A 19,019-nucleotide genomic window follows, 5' to 3' on the forward strand; every position below is an offset into this window, starting at 1 on the left:
GTATTTCAATAGAGCTCTGTATAAAAATGTAAGCAATTCACTTATCTGAACACTTTTACCATTGCCTGAGACACATTGGGATTTGGATAACCAAGGGTCCACTGTAGTCAGTAACAACATGTCAGGGTAGATATAATAGTAACCATGGCAACAACAGACAACATGCATGTCTGCTTTAACCCCCCCCCCCCCCCCCCAAAAAAAAACAACCTGTGTTACATGCTTATTATATTTGTTAACATGTACATGTTTAGAAGATCATGTTAGAGTTAAAATAATGTGTTATGTAACGTGCATGTTACATGTGCAGTATTTAGAGTATTTCCATGTGCTTGTGGCCTACTATAGTGGGTGCTTCTGTGGTTCTAAAGATTGTCAGTTATCTGGAGCAGCATCCTCATGTGCTACAATTGAGTGGCTATTTTGACTGTGAGTATATACAAGTGTGAAGGAGATAGCTACTAACTTTTCTTTGTAGTGTTCTTCTTTGAGGCAGCACTTAATGCTGTAAGTCTACTCTGGCACATAATAGAACTATACTATGGTAGAGACATTGTATATTTCTATAGGCAAGCAGTATTGGGGCAGATGAGGCCATTGTAAAACTCTTAAAAATGGCTGGCAAAGATAGCTGGTTCCTTTTCAGAGATGTTGATGACTTTCTGTAAGTTATTTTAGTACCAAACACGGCACTAACCCTTTCTACTTTGTAGGTCTTCTCACTTGATCAAACTAAGTCATAAAGGAGATATCAAATATTTAATGGATACTTACAGATGGTTGTTATCTAAGGTTTGGCAATATGTGGTGCTGTGTACTTGTACACACAATACAGTGTAACAACTGGAACCTGTTAATGTGGACACTTGAGGACTTCTTGATCATCAGGACACCTTGATAATCAGGACATCTTGATCATCAAGACTTCTTGATCATTAGGACACCTTGATAATCAGGACACCTTGATAGTCAGGACATCTTGATCGTCAGGACTTCTTGACCATCAGGACATTTTGATGATCAGGACATCTTGATAATCAGGACACCTTGATAATCAGGGCATCTTGATAATCAGGTTGGTCCCAGTGTTGTTTTTACCCTTGCCACTATACAGCAATATCGTCCTGATGACAACACATATGCTGCTTTGTTCAAAGTGTGTTCATCTCCAGAAATTGTTCTGGAACTTTGGAACGGTTAGTTTCTGTGTATGATGTATTTAAAAACTTTAATACACAAGTCTCTCTCTAGATTATAAGAAGTTTGATGTACTTATGAGTTCTGGTGAAGTTGTGAAGCATATACATGAGTTGTTTAAGAGAGGCTACAATGTTAATGTGCGTTTAGTAGTGTACCATGTAGCTAATCTAAGGGTGAAATTTTCTTTTATTTGGCAATCAGTAATAAGATTATGTACAAAATGCTTACATGTTATACTTGGTCCAAAGTGAATTAACTTTAAAACCGTTAAAATGTATTTTGAAATCCTTGAAATAAATGAAGCAGATTTCACCCTAGAAAAAACTACATGCAACTGTCATTGATTTCATGAATTCTTAGGAGGTGCAGAAATACTTGACAGTAGCCGAAGAGTCTTGGTCCACCCTAAGAGAAAAAAATATCACGTCAGTCACTTGTTAACTCACGGTTTAGTTAGTAATTCTATTATAGGCCACGCCCTTCAGTAATCATAGGGATGGTACTGATGTGTCTACAAGCAAACCAGCGTGATAAGGCATGGTGAGGATATGATATTGTAAGAAATGTGTGTATAACTCTACTGTTGTCTCTCTTAGGTATTATTACAGAAAATTTGAAGCATTCAAATATTATCCCAGGTAATAAATATTATTATTCCTTCCAGGGGAATATAATTAAATGCACACTTACATACAATGTACCAGGTACTCATCCTCTCTGTGTTAGAATACACTGATATACCAGCTAGAGGACAATGTGGTTGAATACTTGAGGTTACTTTCAAATTAATTACTGAGCTGCAAAGCCAAGGTATTATTTTTAATGGTGGGTATAGCTGAGGCCACATCATATTAGGAGCTCTAAATGGCATAGCAATTTTCTGTTGGTATATCATTTAATTTTGCTCCACCATAACTTCCACTCATAGAGTCTGTCCATGACAGCATTGTAATACACAGATAGTGAGTGCTCCTGGATGGTAAGCCGCATACAAAGTGACAGACAATGTTCTGATACTATTAACAATCTCATAGACAGCACTACACATCATCAATAAGGCTCTTTCTTTCGTTACGAAGTTACTAGTGATTCTTTTCCTTAATATGGAAGTGTTTCTGTCCTTGTTTCATTCTGCCATTATACTCTATATATTGCACATTTCTTTTATGATGTCTTGAAACATCTATAGTGCTGATGCAGCAGAAGGGATATTGGATGCTTATGCAGATGCAACTGATAAATCTAATGCTTACAAGGTTATGGTGAGTGAGATCACAGCTGTATAAACTAGCCTCTTTATGAAGAAAATTGTTGCAGCAAATTATTAGAAGCATGGTGGCTGCAGGACACCCAAAGCCAACCAACTACAATGAATTGTGCAGTAATTTTGGATTGCCACTAAATACATGGTAACTGAACTGTGGGACATTTGTGTGTACAATTTTGTGTGTTTGTTTGTAGGGCAAAACTAAAGGTAGCACTGGAAGGTTAGTAATTTGACCTGATAATAGAAGATGTACGTATGTGCCTCAGTGTAAAGTGTGTTTACCTTGCCTGCTAGGGTAGCCACTATCTCATATTTGTTCATTTTAAGAGTATACTAGAAGAGGTTGGCCATTCATCTCAACATTGACCATTAAAATTGATACCCAATATTCTGCCAAATGCATTCCAGGACCATTAGAAACCTTCTCAGTACATTCCCTTAACACCTAGCACAATGCTTGATTACGTAAATTGTACATTTACAAACATCACTCATTTTTTTCATACGTCTAATTATAGGAGGAAAAGGAAAAGTCTTTATTGACAAGGAGGACCTTACTATACAAAAGTCACAAAGGGAGGACCGAAAGCCACGAAGAAGACAGTGTCACGAATATGGTGCCAGCATAGCAATGGAAGGTGGCCTTTACCAACAACTCACTGAACATGAATTGGTTAACTTCTTTCGGGAATATGGAGTAGGTTGAGTGATACTCCCAATAGACCCTTGTTTACCAGACCCTAGTAATGATACCCTCCAAAATTGATGGTGACCTTTCATTTGCTAGCCTAGTACATGCCACCATATTGTACTCATTTTTTAGCTCTGGCAAGAGTAGGGTAATCCAAAGGCTGCAGCACATGTTGCTGTCCAACCTTCAGTACTGGTCACTGTAATAAGAAGTATTAATGAGAATGGTTTGTGTTGATGTTTGTTACCACATGTCTACTAGCATAAAATGTATGGGAAGCCATATAATCCACTTGTCAAAGTAGGTATTTGACAAACTATTTTAAAGGCTTCATAGTGCTACTTGGCAAGCACCTAACTGGGCCAGTATAGCAAGTTATGAAGTATGTTCTATTAGATTGAGTTTGTTATTTGCTTCAACTACCGTATTTTAAGTTTGTCTGAGAACGTTGGGGATTTGATGATTACTCTTTAAATTTGCTATTTCTCTTGTAAACTTAATTGTTGTTTCTGTTGCAGTTGAAACGTGAAGATGTTATATTCAAAGCACTAGGTTATGCTGTAGTGGTGTTCCCAACACCTCAGCTGGCCCAACGAGCTGTAGAGGAAAAACACATGAAGTACATTGGAAAGAATTTCATGAACTTATCCTTAAAACACTTGTAAGTGATTTTCATCTTGCAGTACAGTAATACCACATAGTGGGGACGAGCAAGGTTTGGGCATAGCCCACAATAAAATATCACTCAGATAGTTGCCTCAATTTCATGATGTGACAGAATTGGTGAGGTCATGAAGTACACCTTAGCCATGTTTGGGACCTACTTGACATGGTCACTATAATGAGGTGGTCTTATTAATGAGGTCATGAAGTACACCTTAGCTATGTTTGGGACCTACTTGACATGGTCACTATAATGAGGTGGTCTTATTAATGAGGTCATGAAGTACACCTTAGCTATGTTTGGGACCTACTTGACATGGTCACTATAATGAGGTGGTCTTATTAATGAGGTCATGAAGTACACCTTAGCTATGTTTGGGACCTATACTTGACATGGTCACTATAATGAGGTGGTCTTATTAATGAGGTCATGAAGTACACCTTAGCTATGTTTGGGACCTACTTGACATGGTCACTATAATGAGGTGGTCTTATTAATGAGGTCATGAAGTACACCTTAGCTATGTTTGGGACCTACTTGACATGGTCACTATAATGAGGTGGTCTTATTAATGAGGTCATGACTTGGTCTTAGTAAAGTTTTATGATTTTTTTTATTATGTGAATTATAAATATCAAGTATTAATGTGTTTAATTTTTATACAACTGGCTGAAGAAACTTGACATGAACAATGCTATTAATATTGGGCTCTGCAAGGTGTTGACAGTAACTGCTTAATTCAGTTGTATGTGGTAGTTTTTGTTGGTTTTGTAGTTTCATGTTTCATTGGCAGTAGATTTTCCCCTAGCTCTTTTTGTAATGTGCTTAATTTTTTTTCTCTCCCAAATCTTGCATGAAAGATGTATATTTTTATGCTTACAGTTCTTATGGAGTGACTGTGCTTGCCAAGAAAGTCTCACCAAGTTTGACAGCAGAAAGACTGGCAAGGTTTTTCGAGGGTTACAACGTATGATGTTTGTATTGCTATATTCTGTTCCAACATGTTTTGTTACCTTGTACAGGTTACAGAAAGAGATATCATGTTTGAAACAAAACAAGATGGAAAAGTTCAAGTTAGAAATGCTCTAATTGCCTTTGGTACTCCTGAACTAGCTAAGCAAGCAGTTAGAGAAGGACGTGACAAACACCTTGATGACCGCTACCTAAACTTGTCCATCAAGAATGAGTAATGAACAAATATAATGGCACAGATGTGATATGTATTAAGAAACAAGCTGTCTGAGTTATCTCCTCTATGAAGACTTCATCCCAAGCAGTTCAGCTCTATAGCAAAATGGTCTAAAAATTTGGTCCTTAAGTCTCCATTATTATATTTTGTACAAGCCTGTTGGATTGTCTTTGTCTTTCTTATGGAGGTGTTAGTGTTCTTAATATGAATATGACAGTACATTCTTTGTGATCGTATATTGTACAGTAAAACTTGCCTGTGCTGGTCACTTTGTACACAAATTACACATTATTCACAGATAATGTGGTGACCTTAATAGACAGGTTTCACTTTCTCATAATTCAGAGACTTTGCATGTTCTTACTTTTCTTCCTAGCTCAAAGAATTATACATACCCCAACACAGAAGACACTGAGAAAATTGATACAAATCAAGATACAACACCTAATCATCATCAAGATACAACACCTAATCATCATCAAGATACAACACCTAATCATCATCAAGATACAACACCTAATCATCATCAAGATACAACACCTAATCATCATCGAGATACAAGACCTAATCAAGACACAATTATGTTACATGGACTAATCCCATACAGTACAACTGAAGATGAAATAGCCGACTACTTTCAAGACTATCATGTACGAGATAATTTGTGGCAAACTTAGCTTTTGTAACAGTTCCAAATAGCTATTAGAATTTTTAATAACAAAAAATTTTGATGAGTTTCCAACAGCATATGGAATAAGTGCAACTGGAAAAAAAAAGAAAATTTGTTTCACCAATTTTCTGTTCATTCCCTCTATACATGTCAATACAATTAGTATCAAATTTGTATGGTCTTAACACTAGTATATGAAGTATTATGAACCTGCAGCCTATAATATGTTGGTTTTCCCTTATAGGTTTGTTCTGAGGATGTTAAACTGCTAGTGGACAGCAGTGGCAAATTGACTGGAGTTATTCAAGTGACTTTTCCCTCTACAGATGTTGCCAGAAAGGCTGTGAAGGAGAAAGATGGTAGACATTTTATTGGTAGACCACTGCACCTAACTCCTCATAATTTGTAACAACCAACCTGTTTTTGATTATCAAAATAAATATTGTGTATATACAGGTAATATGTGAAGTTGATGCTAAAGTAGGTCCTCTAAAGTATAATAGTTGAAACCTCACACCTTGGATAAGATTGTCACGCACACATGCACTAACACATAAACACAAAAAAGGCAAAGCCTCCAGCAGTTGTGCACAAAACAGCTATTGCTGCCTGGTAAACCAGCACTGGAATGCCTCCTGTGTACCACTCAGACACTTGAGTCTTAGACATATGCTCATGAGAAGAGACTATATAGTAGTCACAGGAATACTGTTCAGGTCTGATGGAGAGGCTACAAAGTCTGAAGTTCCGACAGTGCCAGCTACATGCATTACACACATTATTGTAGCAACTGAGGTTACTAGGTGTTAGCAGTGTGTACATCTAGTAGTCACATTGTGACAAGTAATATTACTGGAACATTCACTGCTAAGGAGACACCAAACTAGTATGAAATACAACTTGTTCACTATAATGGCAGTCAACAGGACAACTGAGTTGATATGTTGTAAATAATTTTTGATGATAACTGGTTAAAACTTGTGCACCATACAAAACAGTAACACTAGTTGCTAAGGAGTGTTGCCATGATATTATAATATATCTGGTGGTACATGTATTGTATTATATGCCATTATGCCAACATGCGATGGTATGTAAATAATTATGTGTAATTACTAAAAAATAACATGTGCACAAAATTGTCAAAGCAATTGCAAGATAACCTCCACTTAGTGAATGGAGCTAATATTGGTCATTCCTACAACTTCTCCACAGATCTGAAGGAAGCCATATGGATATAGCTGCCATTAAGAGACTTCATTCATTATCTTGATGCTCAATGGATTTCAGGTTAATCATTTCAATTGTGGATATCCTAACATTATGAACTCAATGTTATTTAATTGCTGGGAAGGGAAATCATACAGATGCATCAAGATCACCATGGGGATGAAATACAGGCTATTGATTGCCTTTAAGATGGGCCTATTTTGCCCAACTGAAATGCTTTCAGGGATTTCCCAAAATTCTCACCTATTGTGCTCTTCAGTGGTCCCATTATTCTCCTAGGTTAACAACACTGCTTTAGAACATTTTAATCAGTGAATGCTCTATTAGAGTATTTCACTACGAGCTACTGTTCTATTAGAGAGTATTGATGTAAGGAGCTATGTACAATGCAGTTTCCACTGACTGCTCTATTAGGGAGTATCAATCTATTTTCATGCAATTAAGCTCCATAGTTTGAAATATCAATATCCACCTCATTATGCTGCAAGCCTATTATGCTTTTTATTGTGCTGAGCTTGCTGGCACATTTTGATGCAGGCCTACTTCAAAGTATTCAGTGAGCTCGTTAACTGCATGTGGCTTCCCCTTGCTCAATGTATATTTAATTTCCATTCCTCCTCAGGATGTCAACTTTGATGGTTGGTGTTGTCGTAGTCTCACAGAAACATGTGGACAAAATGACACTATCACAATGAGGTAACACCTTATGTTTCAGTATCCTGGTTATGTTTCAGTATCCTGGTTATTAAATTAAAACAGTATCTTTCTTAAAGTCATGACTAAATTAGGGATTAGATGTTCACTAATCACTATAGTACATCTCCAGGTATAGGTGACCTCCCTTGTTTCACTACTTTGTTGTTCTATGATCCCTTATTGAAATTCCCTTATACTTGATAATTATGACTGGTGAACCTATGCATAAACAAAAATGACACCAGACTCATGTTCCAACTATCATTATGAGAAGCAGCCATTACACTTCATTTCAGTTTGTTATGCAGTATCACAAACAAATTGCAGTACAACAAGTGCCTCTGCAATCAATCCAGTCACTACAGAAAATATGGACAATTTCCATACACATGTAGGGAAGTCATCATGCACTAACACCTTGCACTGTCAGCAAATGTAACAAAGGAGGTATATCCATGATGCTTGCAATGTATGTACTGAGGTATGTCTAAAGGCACCTGTTGGGCTAGAGCAATATCTAATAACAAAATAATCAAGCCTGTAGTCAGTCAGTCAGTCAGTCAGTCAGTCAGCCAGCCAGCCAGCCAGCCAGCCAGCCAGCCAGCCGGCCGGCCGGCCAGCCAGCCAGTCAGTCAGTCAGCCAGTCAGTCAGTCAGTCAGTCAGTCAGCGGAAAATTCCGCTGAATAAAAAATTAAAATTTTATAGCAACCTATGGAAGAATTTTGGAGGCACTTTTTGGCTTGTATCCAATATTGCCATTTCTGGTCAATATTTTTTTCTGTGAAAAGTCAGTGCAAATTAAACCTCCATGATCCCTAATATAGCTAAAGTACTGCTGTAATTTTAAACTTTGTTTAGGTTAGCTACATACTACAAACATTGCAGAGTGTTTTAGCATTAGACCTTGTGATGATGATGATTATATAGTTTACAGCAAAACACTTTTTGTATTCATTTGCAGATGGTAATTAATTGTAAGTGCTAAGTACTTTTGTTTTATTTGTTTTTAGTTTTAGTATAATTTTTTATGTGAAACTGATTAGTTGAGCTTCAGTTTTAAAGTAATTTTCAGACACCTAAAATAGGCCCAACTTTTTTCACTTTTAGTTTAATAATAAGGATATATTAAATGTCGTACTTTATATCACACACTGTAGAGGTTGAGAAGTAGAGGTTTGATCTCAGTTCACACACTGGCTTATAATATTATGTTAGGGTAACTGACTGTTCTATTTGTGACCAGGCCTACAAAAATAGGGCACGTGGGCACATAAGATTTGCCTACTCAATTTTACAAATGTTTATGACTTTTTATACTGTTATTGCTCATATTGGTCAAGTAATTTTCAGCACTTACATACACACAAGTTACAGAATGCAAAGATTCTGTTCCAGTCTGAAGATATGATGCGAGTTTGTGCTATTTTTGTAGGCCCAATCACATTTAGCCACTTCTCATTGATTCCTAGAAGACCTTATAGGGATATAATTATGTATGAATATGATAATTATAGTAACCTAGTAAAAAACATCAGCTGGTGTCCTGTATAAATAGCACATGTTGGATGGCCGGGGAATAATCTAACTGTAGTCACTTATAGTTAGGCCTGAGTCAAATTTTGTCCAAAATGCTTTCATTTTTCACTAATTATGCTCTTCAGTGTTCCCATTATGTTTCTAGGTTAGCAACATTTCTTACAATAATCTTTGAACAATAAATCTTTAATCAGTGAATACTCTATTGCATTACAAAGTGACTGTTCTATTAGAGAGTATCGATCTACTGACTGTTCTATTAGGGAGTATTGATCTATTTTCAAGGAATTAAGTCCATAGTTTCATCCACCTAATAATTGTGCTTTTTATTGTGTTAGCATAGCACTCTAGCCTATTATGCTTCTTATTATGCTAGCATAATTATTTGACACAAGCCTAGTTGCAATTAAGAGAACACTGCAATAACAGATGTCCAATTATAAAAATGAGAAAAGCTAGTTTTGTTATCCTAATCTATTATGGACAGGGAGTTCATGAGTGGAGACTACATGAGATTGGTTGACACTATAACAAAGCTACAAATTCTGCTTCATTTCAGCCTCTATCACTACTAACAACAGTCAGTTAACAGCCAACCACCTTCAGGATCACATGTCAACCTATATAGTATATATACAACGATCATAATACTTTAATTTAAGAATCTCAAGACAGATGAACATATTGATGAAAATACTCTAATAGAGCAGTCACACGATATATACCGTACATGTATTTGTTCACAGCATACAGAAGTGTAATGAGATAATGATCATATTAAGCTGGTGTTCGCTGTGCTTGCTTTAGGTTGAAACCTCCCCCAGTAAATCTTGGCATGTCTGATTTTTGTGCAGCAATTGGAGGTGCCATAGTTTGAATCAGAGCTCTCTCTCGCTCCCTAGTAGTAGTAATGTCATTAATCCATTGACACAAAATATTACTAGATTACTTTATAGACATTTCCTTTTTCTTCTGCAGAAAATATTTCTTCTTCACTTCTTGTAGTTCCCTAGAGAGTCTCTCCACTTCAATTTTGTTGTCTGCCACATGTGATTCATACATGTTCAACTCTGATGCCATGCTCTGGGAGGAACAGGAGCAGTTAACTTTAGATACATAGTACAGTGTCACAATACCTTCATTTGTTTAGTTTTCTCCTTCAAAGTTTGTTGATAAATTTGTAGTTGTTCGGCTACTTCTGGACCTGGCTGTCTGGCCAAAATGTGTTTTAGTTCCATGTAGAGTTTTTCTTTCTCTTGAATCAACAGTTCCTTCTCTACCACCTGTACAATACATTAGTGAACTACACACATCAACAAGAGTTACAGAGATATGCACCTCTTCAGTTTTTTGTATTAGTCTTCGTTGTAGTGTTTGTATCTTTTGTAGCATTTCAAATGTACTGGGATCACTTCCCTGTTAGTGTGATATGATGAAATATGAAGGAGTGTGGTAATAGCACATACCTCTAGTTTTCTCCACCGATGAATGTTCATTGGGTTTTCAAGCTCTTCCTCAAGTGCTTTACATCGTGTCCTCTCCTTAAGTATCTCACGTTGCACATGATAGAGCTCTCGCCTGTCCAACACAGGTACACATCAATACCCTACTGGCGCCTTACACACACCTTAGGTCATCCACATTAGCTACGCTCTTGGACAGGATATTCTTTTCCCTTCTCATTTTCTTAATATCAAGTTTCAATATCCTGATATCTTCCATTCTTTGCCTGTACTGCATTTCACCTACAATTAAACCATTAGACAAACACAATCAGGTACACCAGAGGTTATACCCTTATTCATTGTCGATTGTTGAATTTTTATCTTCTCATATAACAAGGCCAGTTCATCGTTCCTTCGTATCAGTTGTGTTCCTAAGATATCTCTCTCATTAATGACCTGTTGAGTGTCGAACATTGAAATGTTTTCATATTAGCTTTTACCTCTTCTTACCTGCTCAAGTTCTTTTTTCTGTCTGAGACGTTCTGCATCAGCTTCATTAATAATACTTCTTAGTTTACGCTCCTCGGCCTTCTGGCTCTCAACAAGTTGTTTGGTAGTCTCAAGCTCCTGTTTACGTGATGACAATTCACTACTCAGTGCCTCCTTTTCTCTTTCAATGTGAGTGAGTTCCATATTGCTCTTAACAAGTGCACTTTCCTGTAGGGAAATATATGAATGCTGAGTGTGTATATGTGTAGTGTGTGTGTGTGTAGTGTATATGTGTAGTGTGTGTGTGTGTGTGTAGTGTGTGTGTGTAGTGTAGTGTGTGTGTAAGCTGTGTTCAAGAATTCCTCTCTGGTGGTAGGCCAAATGATAAGGCATGTGTGTTGTCAGTCTTGTTGTTAAGCAGTGAACACTGGACACCACTTTGCAGGCAACTGAGGAAGTTGAAAAGTTTCCACCATAGGTTGAGTATAACTGATCAACAGTAGCATATATCATCTGGTATAGTGAGGAAGATCTAGAAACCATCATACTAAGCTAAAGAAAAGTGGCTGGGTCATTTAGCACAGATTCCTAACCATCGTATCCCAAGAATTTGTTTATATGGACTAAGGTCAAGTAAGAAATGTTATTAGAGATACAGTATTTTGTTAGGAGCTAGTGATAGCGAGTGGCGTAAGGATAGGATTACATGGCAGGAAGGTGGAGTCAGTTATCAACAGGAATCTGAAGTATGATATGCAGTGTCTGTATGTGAACAATCAAAGGGAATGTGATAAAGCTCATTATAAGTGTGTTGAAGAGAGACAGTTAGCAGTGTAGTAGTGCTATACAGTGTTCCTCATGTCAGAGATGGCCTAGAAGTAAGGGGGTGGCTGTTTACATATGTGATGCAGACAGCATGGGGCAGTTCAGTGTGAGCAGTGGATATGAGTACTGGCCAGAGGTCTTGCAAGATTGTGTAATCCACATGTATAGGTGTTATTGATTCCCCTTCAAGGGAACATGTGACCCACATGGGCAGTTAAGAGGTTGTGTGTGTGTGTGTTTGTGTGTGTGTGTTTGTGTGTGTGTGTGTTTGTGTGTGTGTGTGTGTGTGTGTGTGTGTGTGTGTGTGTGTGTGTGTGTGTGTGTGTGTGTGTGTGTGTGTGTGTGTGTGTGTGTGTGTGTGTGTCATCACCACACCTTTGAAGCAATCTCATCCTTTAGCTGGTTAATCTGGTGACTCATAATCTTCAACTTTCTTTTCATTTCAGTCATCTCATCCCTAGCCTCAATCAAGTTCTTACTACAAGCATTTCTGTCACTGCAAACTGCCTCATACAATGTCTACAGATACACACACATTCATATCAACCACTACTGATATTAAGGTTTACTACAAACCTGTTGTTGTTTCAGTTTGCTCTCTGCTTCTACAATCTTCTTCTTAAGCTGAAATAGTTGCATTTCTTTCATCTTCACTTCTTCCATTTGCTGCAAGCAATTCTGTGTGGCATCAGAGGCATCTTTGCCATATCGATCTCTGTCTCGTTCCAGCTGAGATATCAAGCTACGTTGCTTCTTTGCTTCATCTCTGTAATTCTGCAAAAATAATAAAAATGAGATATATTGCATAAAACCTGCGTAACTAACTTACAGCAATTTCTTGTTGAAGATTCTTAATAGTTTGGTCATGTATTTTTACAAGATGTTCTTGCTTTTCAGTGAACCCTTCTGCCTTGCGTAGTTGCTGGAGGTATGGTTGATCAGTGGTTAACAACTAATAGTCTAAAATTGTTACCTTGCTGAGGATGTCTCGCTCCCTCTGTAGATCATCATACATCTTTTTCTCGATTTCAGCCTGTTTGTGGTTTTGTTCAATTTCTGATTTAAAATAAATATTAAGTAATTCTTATAATTGCTATTGCAGTAGACCCCATTTGTTACCCGACCCCTGTTTATTATTTGTACCATCAAAAACTGAAAATGACTGTTCAGTTAGAGTAGATTGCAGCTGTATGTTCTAATAGAGCTAGTGATTAAAGTTCTCAAACTTGAGCTCCATATAAAACCTATCTGACACTTCTATCATTGAGGGTTTGGATGACTGAGGGTCTACTATACACCAATACCTCTTTCTAATGAAGTGATAGTTTGTTTTAGAGTGTCTCGAGATCTTTCAACTTCAGCCTTGTTTTCCTCCACATTTCGTAGTCGTCGTTGAAGGTTCTCTCTTATCTTTCCAATCCTTGCAATCTCTTGTTTCAGGTTAGACACCTCTTCTTCTTTCATCTATACACAGTGTAACCCATATTGTGCTAGTACAACCTTACCCTGAGCTGAGCTAGCTTTTCACTGTTCTCTCCAGCAAGAGTTTCACTGCTCATCATCTGTTGTTCATAATCCTGCTGTAGTTTGGCCAGCCTCACATTTAACAGGTCTGTGTCTTTCATAGCCAGTTCATTTGTCAACTACAAAATAATAATAAAACATGCAAGTCAGTCTAAATAATACACATGCACACACGTGCACTACATATGCATACGCGCACTCACAATAAACAAAGAAAAGCTGCTATACATGATTGTACCTACCCAGGGACACCTGCACACTACTTTGGAGGTGCTATATGAGCTAGTGCAGAGGGGTAGAACTACTTCCCAGTTAACACAAGGTCCCCATTAAACAGCTGGGTAGAGTGGAGTAGCACTTGCAAGGTTTTTTTGCTCAAGGAAAAAACAGCAACTGGGAATCAAAGGATCAAACCTGGAAACTTACCAGCCTGGCACTCTAACCACACTTACACATATATTCACTTACTCTTGCTTCTTTCAGTTGTTGTTCAGTTCTGTGATGGTCCTCTTCAGCTTGTTGTAACTGATACTGTTTCTGTTTCACTTCACTGCCCTTCATCTCTAACTCAACCTTCAACACTTCCACCTCCTTCTCGAGCTTAACTTTACGTCGAGTCTCTCTTTCTACATCTTGAGTCTTAACTACAATCTGCTCTTGTAACTAAGTACAAAACACACATTAGAGAATGTACCAAATACACAAGGTGTATCCGTACTGATATCATGTTTGCTTCAGCTTCATCTCGCTTCTCTTCTGCTTGTTTTTGCAGCTCCATTGTCTCCTTGACATTGGTCCTTAACTACATAACATAACACATAACAGCAAACACACACACACACACACACACACACACACACACACACACACACACACACACACACACACACACACACACACACACACACACACACACACACACACACACACACACACACACACACACACACACACATATATACTGAATTTGAATACAGTCGTCCCTTAAAAGAATGGAAAAATAAAACAACACATGACCAGGGTTATTGGAATAGGTTTGTGTCTAGGATACCAATTATATGACAGGACGATTTCAAATGAAATCTGTGAATTTTGTACAATTTCCAAATGACATCACCACTTCAACATTTCTGTAATTTCTCACCTGAGTAATCTCCTGCAGTTGGTCATCTCTTTCCTTAGAGAGCCTTTCCTTCTCCTTCATGAGTTCTTGAAAGCTAAACATGAAGGATATGATTGACAAGATGTGCTATAATACCTAACTAATTTTTACTTGCTGTCTTGGCCGAAGTTCAGCCCTGCACCTTGTTCAACCAGTTTTGTGAGGTTGGATATTTCCATTTTGAGTTGATTGATCGTTTCATGAGCTTTAGTCTCTTTATCATGACCAGCATCAACCATCTTCCATAACTTCTCTATTTCCTAAATAGTTTGTTAAAGGATGGTTGTTTGTGTGCAGAGTATAACTATGGTACCTGTTTCAATGAAGTAATTGTTGTTCGGTCTTCTTGGGACATTTTAAGAGCTGCAGTTACTTTAGAAGTATTTGATACTATTTCAGAGTTCAAATCACGACATTTCTGCATCAGTCTCTTTTCACTGTCATGTGATTTCTTCAGTGCACGATGAAGCTTCTCATATTCCATTCGGAACTTTTCCAAACTCTTATCTCCCATCAATTCCTTCAAGACTGCCTGAAAATCTTGCTCCAGATTTTCAAAGGTACTGTCCTCCATGGAAGTATGGCTCTCATCCTTGCTAACCTCTTCACCCTGTAGAATAAGACCTTGACAATAGTATAACTCATGTTTTCCCTTACTTCCATCTTTGCTTGCTGAGTGAATCACTTCTCGAAACTGCTCAGGCTGGTCGTGGATGGGTGGAGATATCGCGTTGGCCACTTACAACCAAAACTCCGACTTCACGTTGTTATCGTATTGACACGAATTCTCACAACACTGTGTACGCAAAACACATTCACTGACAAGGGTAGTAGTTACTGATGTATACGTGCTCACCAATTTGATCTGTGTTGGTTTCTATGGTAACAGCGAAATAACAATGGCCGCAAACAGGCCCCTGTCTAAGAGCGAATTACAACAAAAGCTAAGAAGGAAGGCCGTCCGGTTTTTTAAGGCACACGATGTTGAATCAAAACTAGAGAGTTTGTTGAATGAAATGTTTGCAGCTCAACCGAGTGACGTATACGGATACATGGTGAGCATTTATCAGAAAATTATGCATAATTTACTACATTGCAGTCTGAATATTTCCACTCTCTGTCACTGGAGCCAGTTATATCAGGGATTAAAATACGTGAAATATTGGATACCAGTGGAGACAAAGCAGTTGAAGTAGATCTGTACTGCACAATTGATGGAGTGTCCAAAGTGAGTTAATTTAATTAATAGCTGCCAATATGCTGAGTTGTCAATACAACTGTGAAATACACGTGTACACAAGCATACAAGCACGGACACATACCACCACTCAGCCCAGCAGCAAACTGTCAGGTATACTCTAAGCATATATATCTTAAAGAGTACAGTGCGTATGTACATGTGAGCATGTGTGCATGCCAGTGTGTCTGTGTAACAGAGATGTTTCTTTAGCTACTAACCACTTACCCTTCATGCCAACAGACATGGCTGCAGTGTTTTGCAGTTCAGGCTAGCTATTACTGTTAATCGTTGCATCACATAGCACATAGCTTCCCCAGTTGGTAATGGTGGTGGATTTCATTAAAGATAATACACATTGCATCATTCTGCTGGGTCTGTCTATGCCTTATTGCCTATTTTCAAAGTATGGAAAACTACTGGTTTATTCAGAGTATATCACTTGCCAATGGTTAAGGACCATGCAACCTTCCAGATCATCCACTGTGAGTGAGTCATGATTAGAGAGTGGTGGGGAAAGGCAAAAGCTTTTATGGGTTCTCAAAACCAGCTAAAACGAGAGAAAGTGGCCAGAGCTAATTGTACAGCTTGTCACAAGTTGATTTTAACATTGAAATGTGAAGGTCAAACCTGTCGGATGAGGTCACTGTGAAATCCCTAGCACATCTTATCATCTGGTGATGATAGTATAAGTTGGATATTAGCACTGACACTGTTTAACTATATTATGTTATAGCAAGAGTTCATAATATATATACTAAGGAGAGTATCCTACTCTCATATACCCCTGTAGAAAGGCGTATCGTGAAGTTATGACGTAACGACAAGATGTTGTGGTTTGTGACGTACATGAAGCCGTAAAAGTGCAAGAATCGTTAGCACCGTTTCACACTTGCGACGCTCAGGATAGCCGTATTCACGAATGGCCTAGTAAGAAACACCTACGAAGCGGTCTTAACCCATGAAGGAACAATTGTAGTTGGGTGAGAAACGTTTAGAGCTGGAGTTAATTTGGTTGCTAGTGACGTTGGTAGGCACGCGTTCAATCGATACCATGTTCAACTAATGACATCATTAATTATACAAAGAAAAACGGGCGAACTCAGAAGTGTTACGTCATAACTTCACGATACGCCTTTCTACAGGGGTATATGAGAGTAGGATACTCTCCTTAGTATATATATTATGAACTCTTGGTTATAGTTAATCCTGCCTGTGACTTAGTTGGTACAAACAGTTACCTAATAATGCTTTTGGTAATGTTCCCCCACATATGTAAACTATATGGTCACTATTTAAATATAAACTTGTTTATGATTAAATCCTCTGTGGTTTCCCTCCCAACTGATAGATTTTTTTGATGATGTTTGTTTGAATGAAAATTGAAAACTTTAGACTCCAAAATATTTCTGACCTATGATAGCAGTTAGTGTAACAATACATCAAAGTGACTGTCCAACTATACATGTTGAAACTTCCCAATAGTTTATACCTTATTGGCTACACCTCAGTTTTGTTTTACAGGATGGTATGTTGTAACTGGGTTGTGTGTTTTTAGAAAGTCTCCAGCTGGGTTTCATCATTTGGTGGCGAGGCTGACGTTGAACGTATCATTTCTACAACAGAAGAATCACTAAGTCATACATTGAAGAAAATTCCAGTCAAGAATCAAAAGGATATCGATCAATTACTGGAAGAAAATGTCACCTCTGACAAGTCCTTGGCTCAAGCAGTCTCCTATGCAGCAGCAACTGGAGCAGCTATGCTGTCAAAAATACCTCTATATAGACACATCACCATTAAAGAGGTTTGATCCAAGGTGTAAACTAGTGCACACAGAGTGACACCTCTGCCTTTTTTTCACAGGAAGCAGAGGCTTTGACTCCTCTGCCTCTACTGAGCATGTTGGCCTTTGGCAGACACAGCTCTGCCAAGCTAAGATTCTCAGAATTTCTTTTATCTCCAGCCAGCACAATTGATGTAATAGAGGTGTGTGGGGCGTTTATGTACTAGGTCAACCCCCTGCACACTAACTGTCTTCAGGGCCTATACTGACTGGGAGGTCTACAATTATTAAAACAACAATGTTATGTTCACACTTGTAGCAAGTACAAAAGTTGATTGTAGTCTACAAAAACCTGTGGAAGACATTCACAGAGAAACATGGAGTAAGATGACAAGAGTGCCCCTTGTCAAGAAGGTTTTTTAAATAGAATTGTCTATTGCTCACAGCCCAGTGGAGTACCTATAACATCATTTGGAGCCTACTGTCCTGTAATTGACAAAGTTGACCCAGTCCTGGAACTACTACAAGAATCATGTAGGGAAGCAGGTCTACAGCAAGACCACGTAAACATCTGGATTAATGTAACAGCTGATCATATGTTTGACCAGGTGAATGCTTTGCTGTCCATTAAATGTTACCACAAACTTGTTGTCCCCAAGTAGGACAAAGGTAAATATGAGCTGTGTACAGGTGTTTGGAAAGCCACAGATGACTTGGTAAATATCTACTGTGATTTACAACAGGCACATCCGAACATTAAAGGATTTATAAACCCTTTTCATAGTCATGTGAGTAATATTATAATGTTTGTTAGCTTATTAGAATTCTGACATCATTTAGGATTCAACTGCTTGGCAGAAGTTAGCCACAAGATTACAAGATCAAGAATGCCTGCTAATCTCTGGGGCAGACTTGACAGACAAGCTAATGTACCCAGAGCAGTTAGAGCCAGGTAGTGAACAACCACAAGAACTGCCCTCTGTTAACTGTGCCAGTCTAAATGTATTGAACACCATCACTGTATCTAATCTCCACCACAAGACTGAGAAATTGAAAGGTGAGATAAACATTTATTGAGTGCCAATATTCACAGCCAATTATCTCAGCTGTTAGTGCCAGCCATACCATCATGACTGATTTATCACTGATTCACACACACTCACAAGCAAAGGACTTAGCAGAAATGGTTAGTATTACATTCTATTAAAAAGCTCTCAGTACATAATATGAATTTTTAGGCTATAGGTCTTGGCTACAATTACATCAAGTTGGGAGCACCCAGAGGACTCCATACAACAACTCTATCAACTCTATTTAACAGAACATCGTGGTCTTGTACATTCCAATAACTTTGCACACTTGTGAACTAAAATGAGAACAAGAGTGTAAGCAAGTCGGTATGAAGTT

General features: G+C 38.0%; 3 protein-coding genes across 6 annotated transcripts in view; 2 read left to right on the forward strand and 1 right to left on the reverse strand.

The window, feature by feature from the left end:
• Positions 1 to 6,141, forward strand: part of LOC136236177 (small ribosomal subunit protein mS39-like) — a 13,881-nt gene extending 7,740 nt beyond the window's left edge. For 2 of the 4 annotated variants that reach the window (XM_066026284.1, XM_066026285.1), the window contains exons 16-33: positions 349 to 429; positions 479 to 507; positions 570 to 664; positions 714 to 792; positions 1,115 to 1,196; positions 1,252 to 1,337; positions 1,561 to 1,625; positions 1,672 to 1,740; positions 1,797 to 1,838; positions 2,390 to 2,462; positions 2,518 to 2,609; positions 2,662 to 2,687; positions 2,986 to 3,164; positions 3,677 to 3,819; positions 4,705 to 4,789; positions 4,845 to 5,008; positions 5,388 to 5,661; positions 5,926 to 6,141. In XM_066026284.1, coding sequence (XP_065882356.1) covers positions 349 to 429; positions 479 to 507; positions 570 to 664; positions 714 to 792; positions 1,115 to 1,196; positions 1,252 to 1,337; positions 1,561 to 1,625; positions 1,672 to 1,740; positions 1,797 to 1,838; positions 2,390 to 2,462; positions 2,518 to 2,609; positions 2,662 to 2,687; positions 2,986 to 3,164; positions 3,677 to 3,819; positions 4,705 to 4,789; positions 4,845 to 5,008; positions 5,388 to 5,661; positions 5,926 to 6,090 — 1,829 coding nt within the window. In that variant the 3' untranslated portion in view covers positions 6,091 to 6,141. Of the gene's footprint in view, positions 1 to 348; positions 430 to 478; positions 508 to 569; positions 665 to 713; positions 793 to 1,114; positions 1,197 to 1,251; positions 1,338 to 1,560; positions 1,626 to 1,671; positions 1,741 to 1,796; positions 1,839 to 2,389; positions 2,463 to 2,517; positions 2,610 to 2,661; positions 2,689 to 2,985; positions 3,165 to 3,676; positions 3,820 to 4,704; positions 4,790 to 4,844; positions 5,009 to 5,387; positions 5,662 to 5,925 lie in introns of all 4 variants that reach the window. The other 2 variants (XM_066026287.1, XM_066026286.1) reach the window with 2 other exon arrangements.
• A 3,669-nt stretch (positions 6,142 to 9,810) lies between these two features.
• On the reverse strand, positions 9,811 to 15,603 carry LOC136268843 (cilia- and flagella-associated protein 58-like). Its single transcript, XM_066064307.1, has 21 exons — positions 15,446 to 15,603; positions 15,247 to 15,385; positions 14,903 to 15,199; positions 14,701 to 14,849; positions 14,572 to 14,644; positions 14,146 to 14,229; positions 13,896 to 14,090; positions 13,409 to 13,546; positions 13,208 to 13,367; positions 12,877 to 12,959; positions 12,733 to 12,825; positions 12,480 to 12,677; positions 12,279 to 12,422; positions 11,100 to 11,306; positions 10,940 to 11,045; positions 10,772 to 10,889; positions 10,611 to 10,722; positions 10,483 to 10,560; positions 10,281 to 10,427; positions 10,094 to 10,227; positions 9,811 to 10,042 (listed from the first exon to the last, which is right to left on the reverse strand). Exons 2-21 carry the CDS (start codon positions 15,250 to 15,252, stop codon positions 9,922 to 9,924), a joined length of 2,643 nt encoding a protein of 880 aa, XP_065920379.1. The 5' UTR covers positions 15,253 to 15,385; positions 15,446 to 15,603; the 3' UTR covers positions 9,811 to 9,921.
• Positions 15,448 to 19,010, forward strand: LOC136268848 (enolase 4-like). Its single transcript, XM_066064314.1, has 10 exons — positions 15,448 to 15,644; positions 15,689 to 15,817; positions 17,385 to 17,633; positions 17,693 to 17,815; positions 17,932 to 17,994; positions 18,059 to 18,220; positions 18,275 to 18,400; positions 18,453 to 18,669; positions 18,719 to 18,798; positions 18,851 to 19,010. Exons 1-10 carry the CDS (start codon positions 15,489 to 15,491, stop codon positions 18,959 to 18,961), a joined length of 1,416 nt encoding a protein of 471 aa, XP_065920386.1. The 5' UTR covers positions 15,448 to 15,488; the 3' UTR covers positions 18,962 to 19,010.
• The last annotated feature ends 9 nt before the right edge of the window (positions 19,011 to 19,019 follow it).

Source organism: Dysidea avara, chromosome 10, assembly GCF_963678975.1.
Source record: "Dysidea avara chromosome 10, odDysAvar1.4, whole genome shotgun sequence".
Lineage (NCBI taxonomy): Eukaryota > Metazoa > Porifera > Demospongiae > Dictyoceratida > Dysideidae > Dysidea > Dysidea avara.

Coding starts and splice junctions, on each gene's coding strand:
- LOC136268843 (XM_066064307.1), bottom strand. Junction 10,890..10,939: donor ACAATCGACAATGAATAAGG/GTATAACCTCTG, acceptor GTTTAATTGTAG/GTGAAATGCAGTACAGGCAA. Junction 10,228..10,280: donor AGAAAACTAAACAAATGAAG/GTATTGTGACAC, acceptor TGTTCCTCCCAG/AGCATGGCATCAGAGTTGAA.
- LOC136268848 (XM_066064314.1), top strand. CDS start 15,489: ATGGCCGCAAACAGGCCCCTGTCTAAGAGCGAATTACAACAAAAGCTA. Junction 15,645..15,688: donor GTGACGTATACGGATACATG/GTGAGCATTTAT, acceptor ACTACATTGCAG/TCTGAATATTTCCACTCTCT. Junction 18,799..18,850: donor CAAAGGACTTAGCAGAAATG/GTTAGTATTACA, acceptor ATGAATTTTTAG/GCTATAGGTCTTGGCTACAA.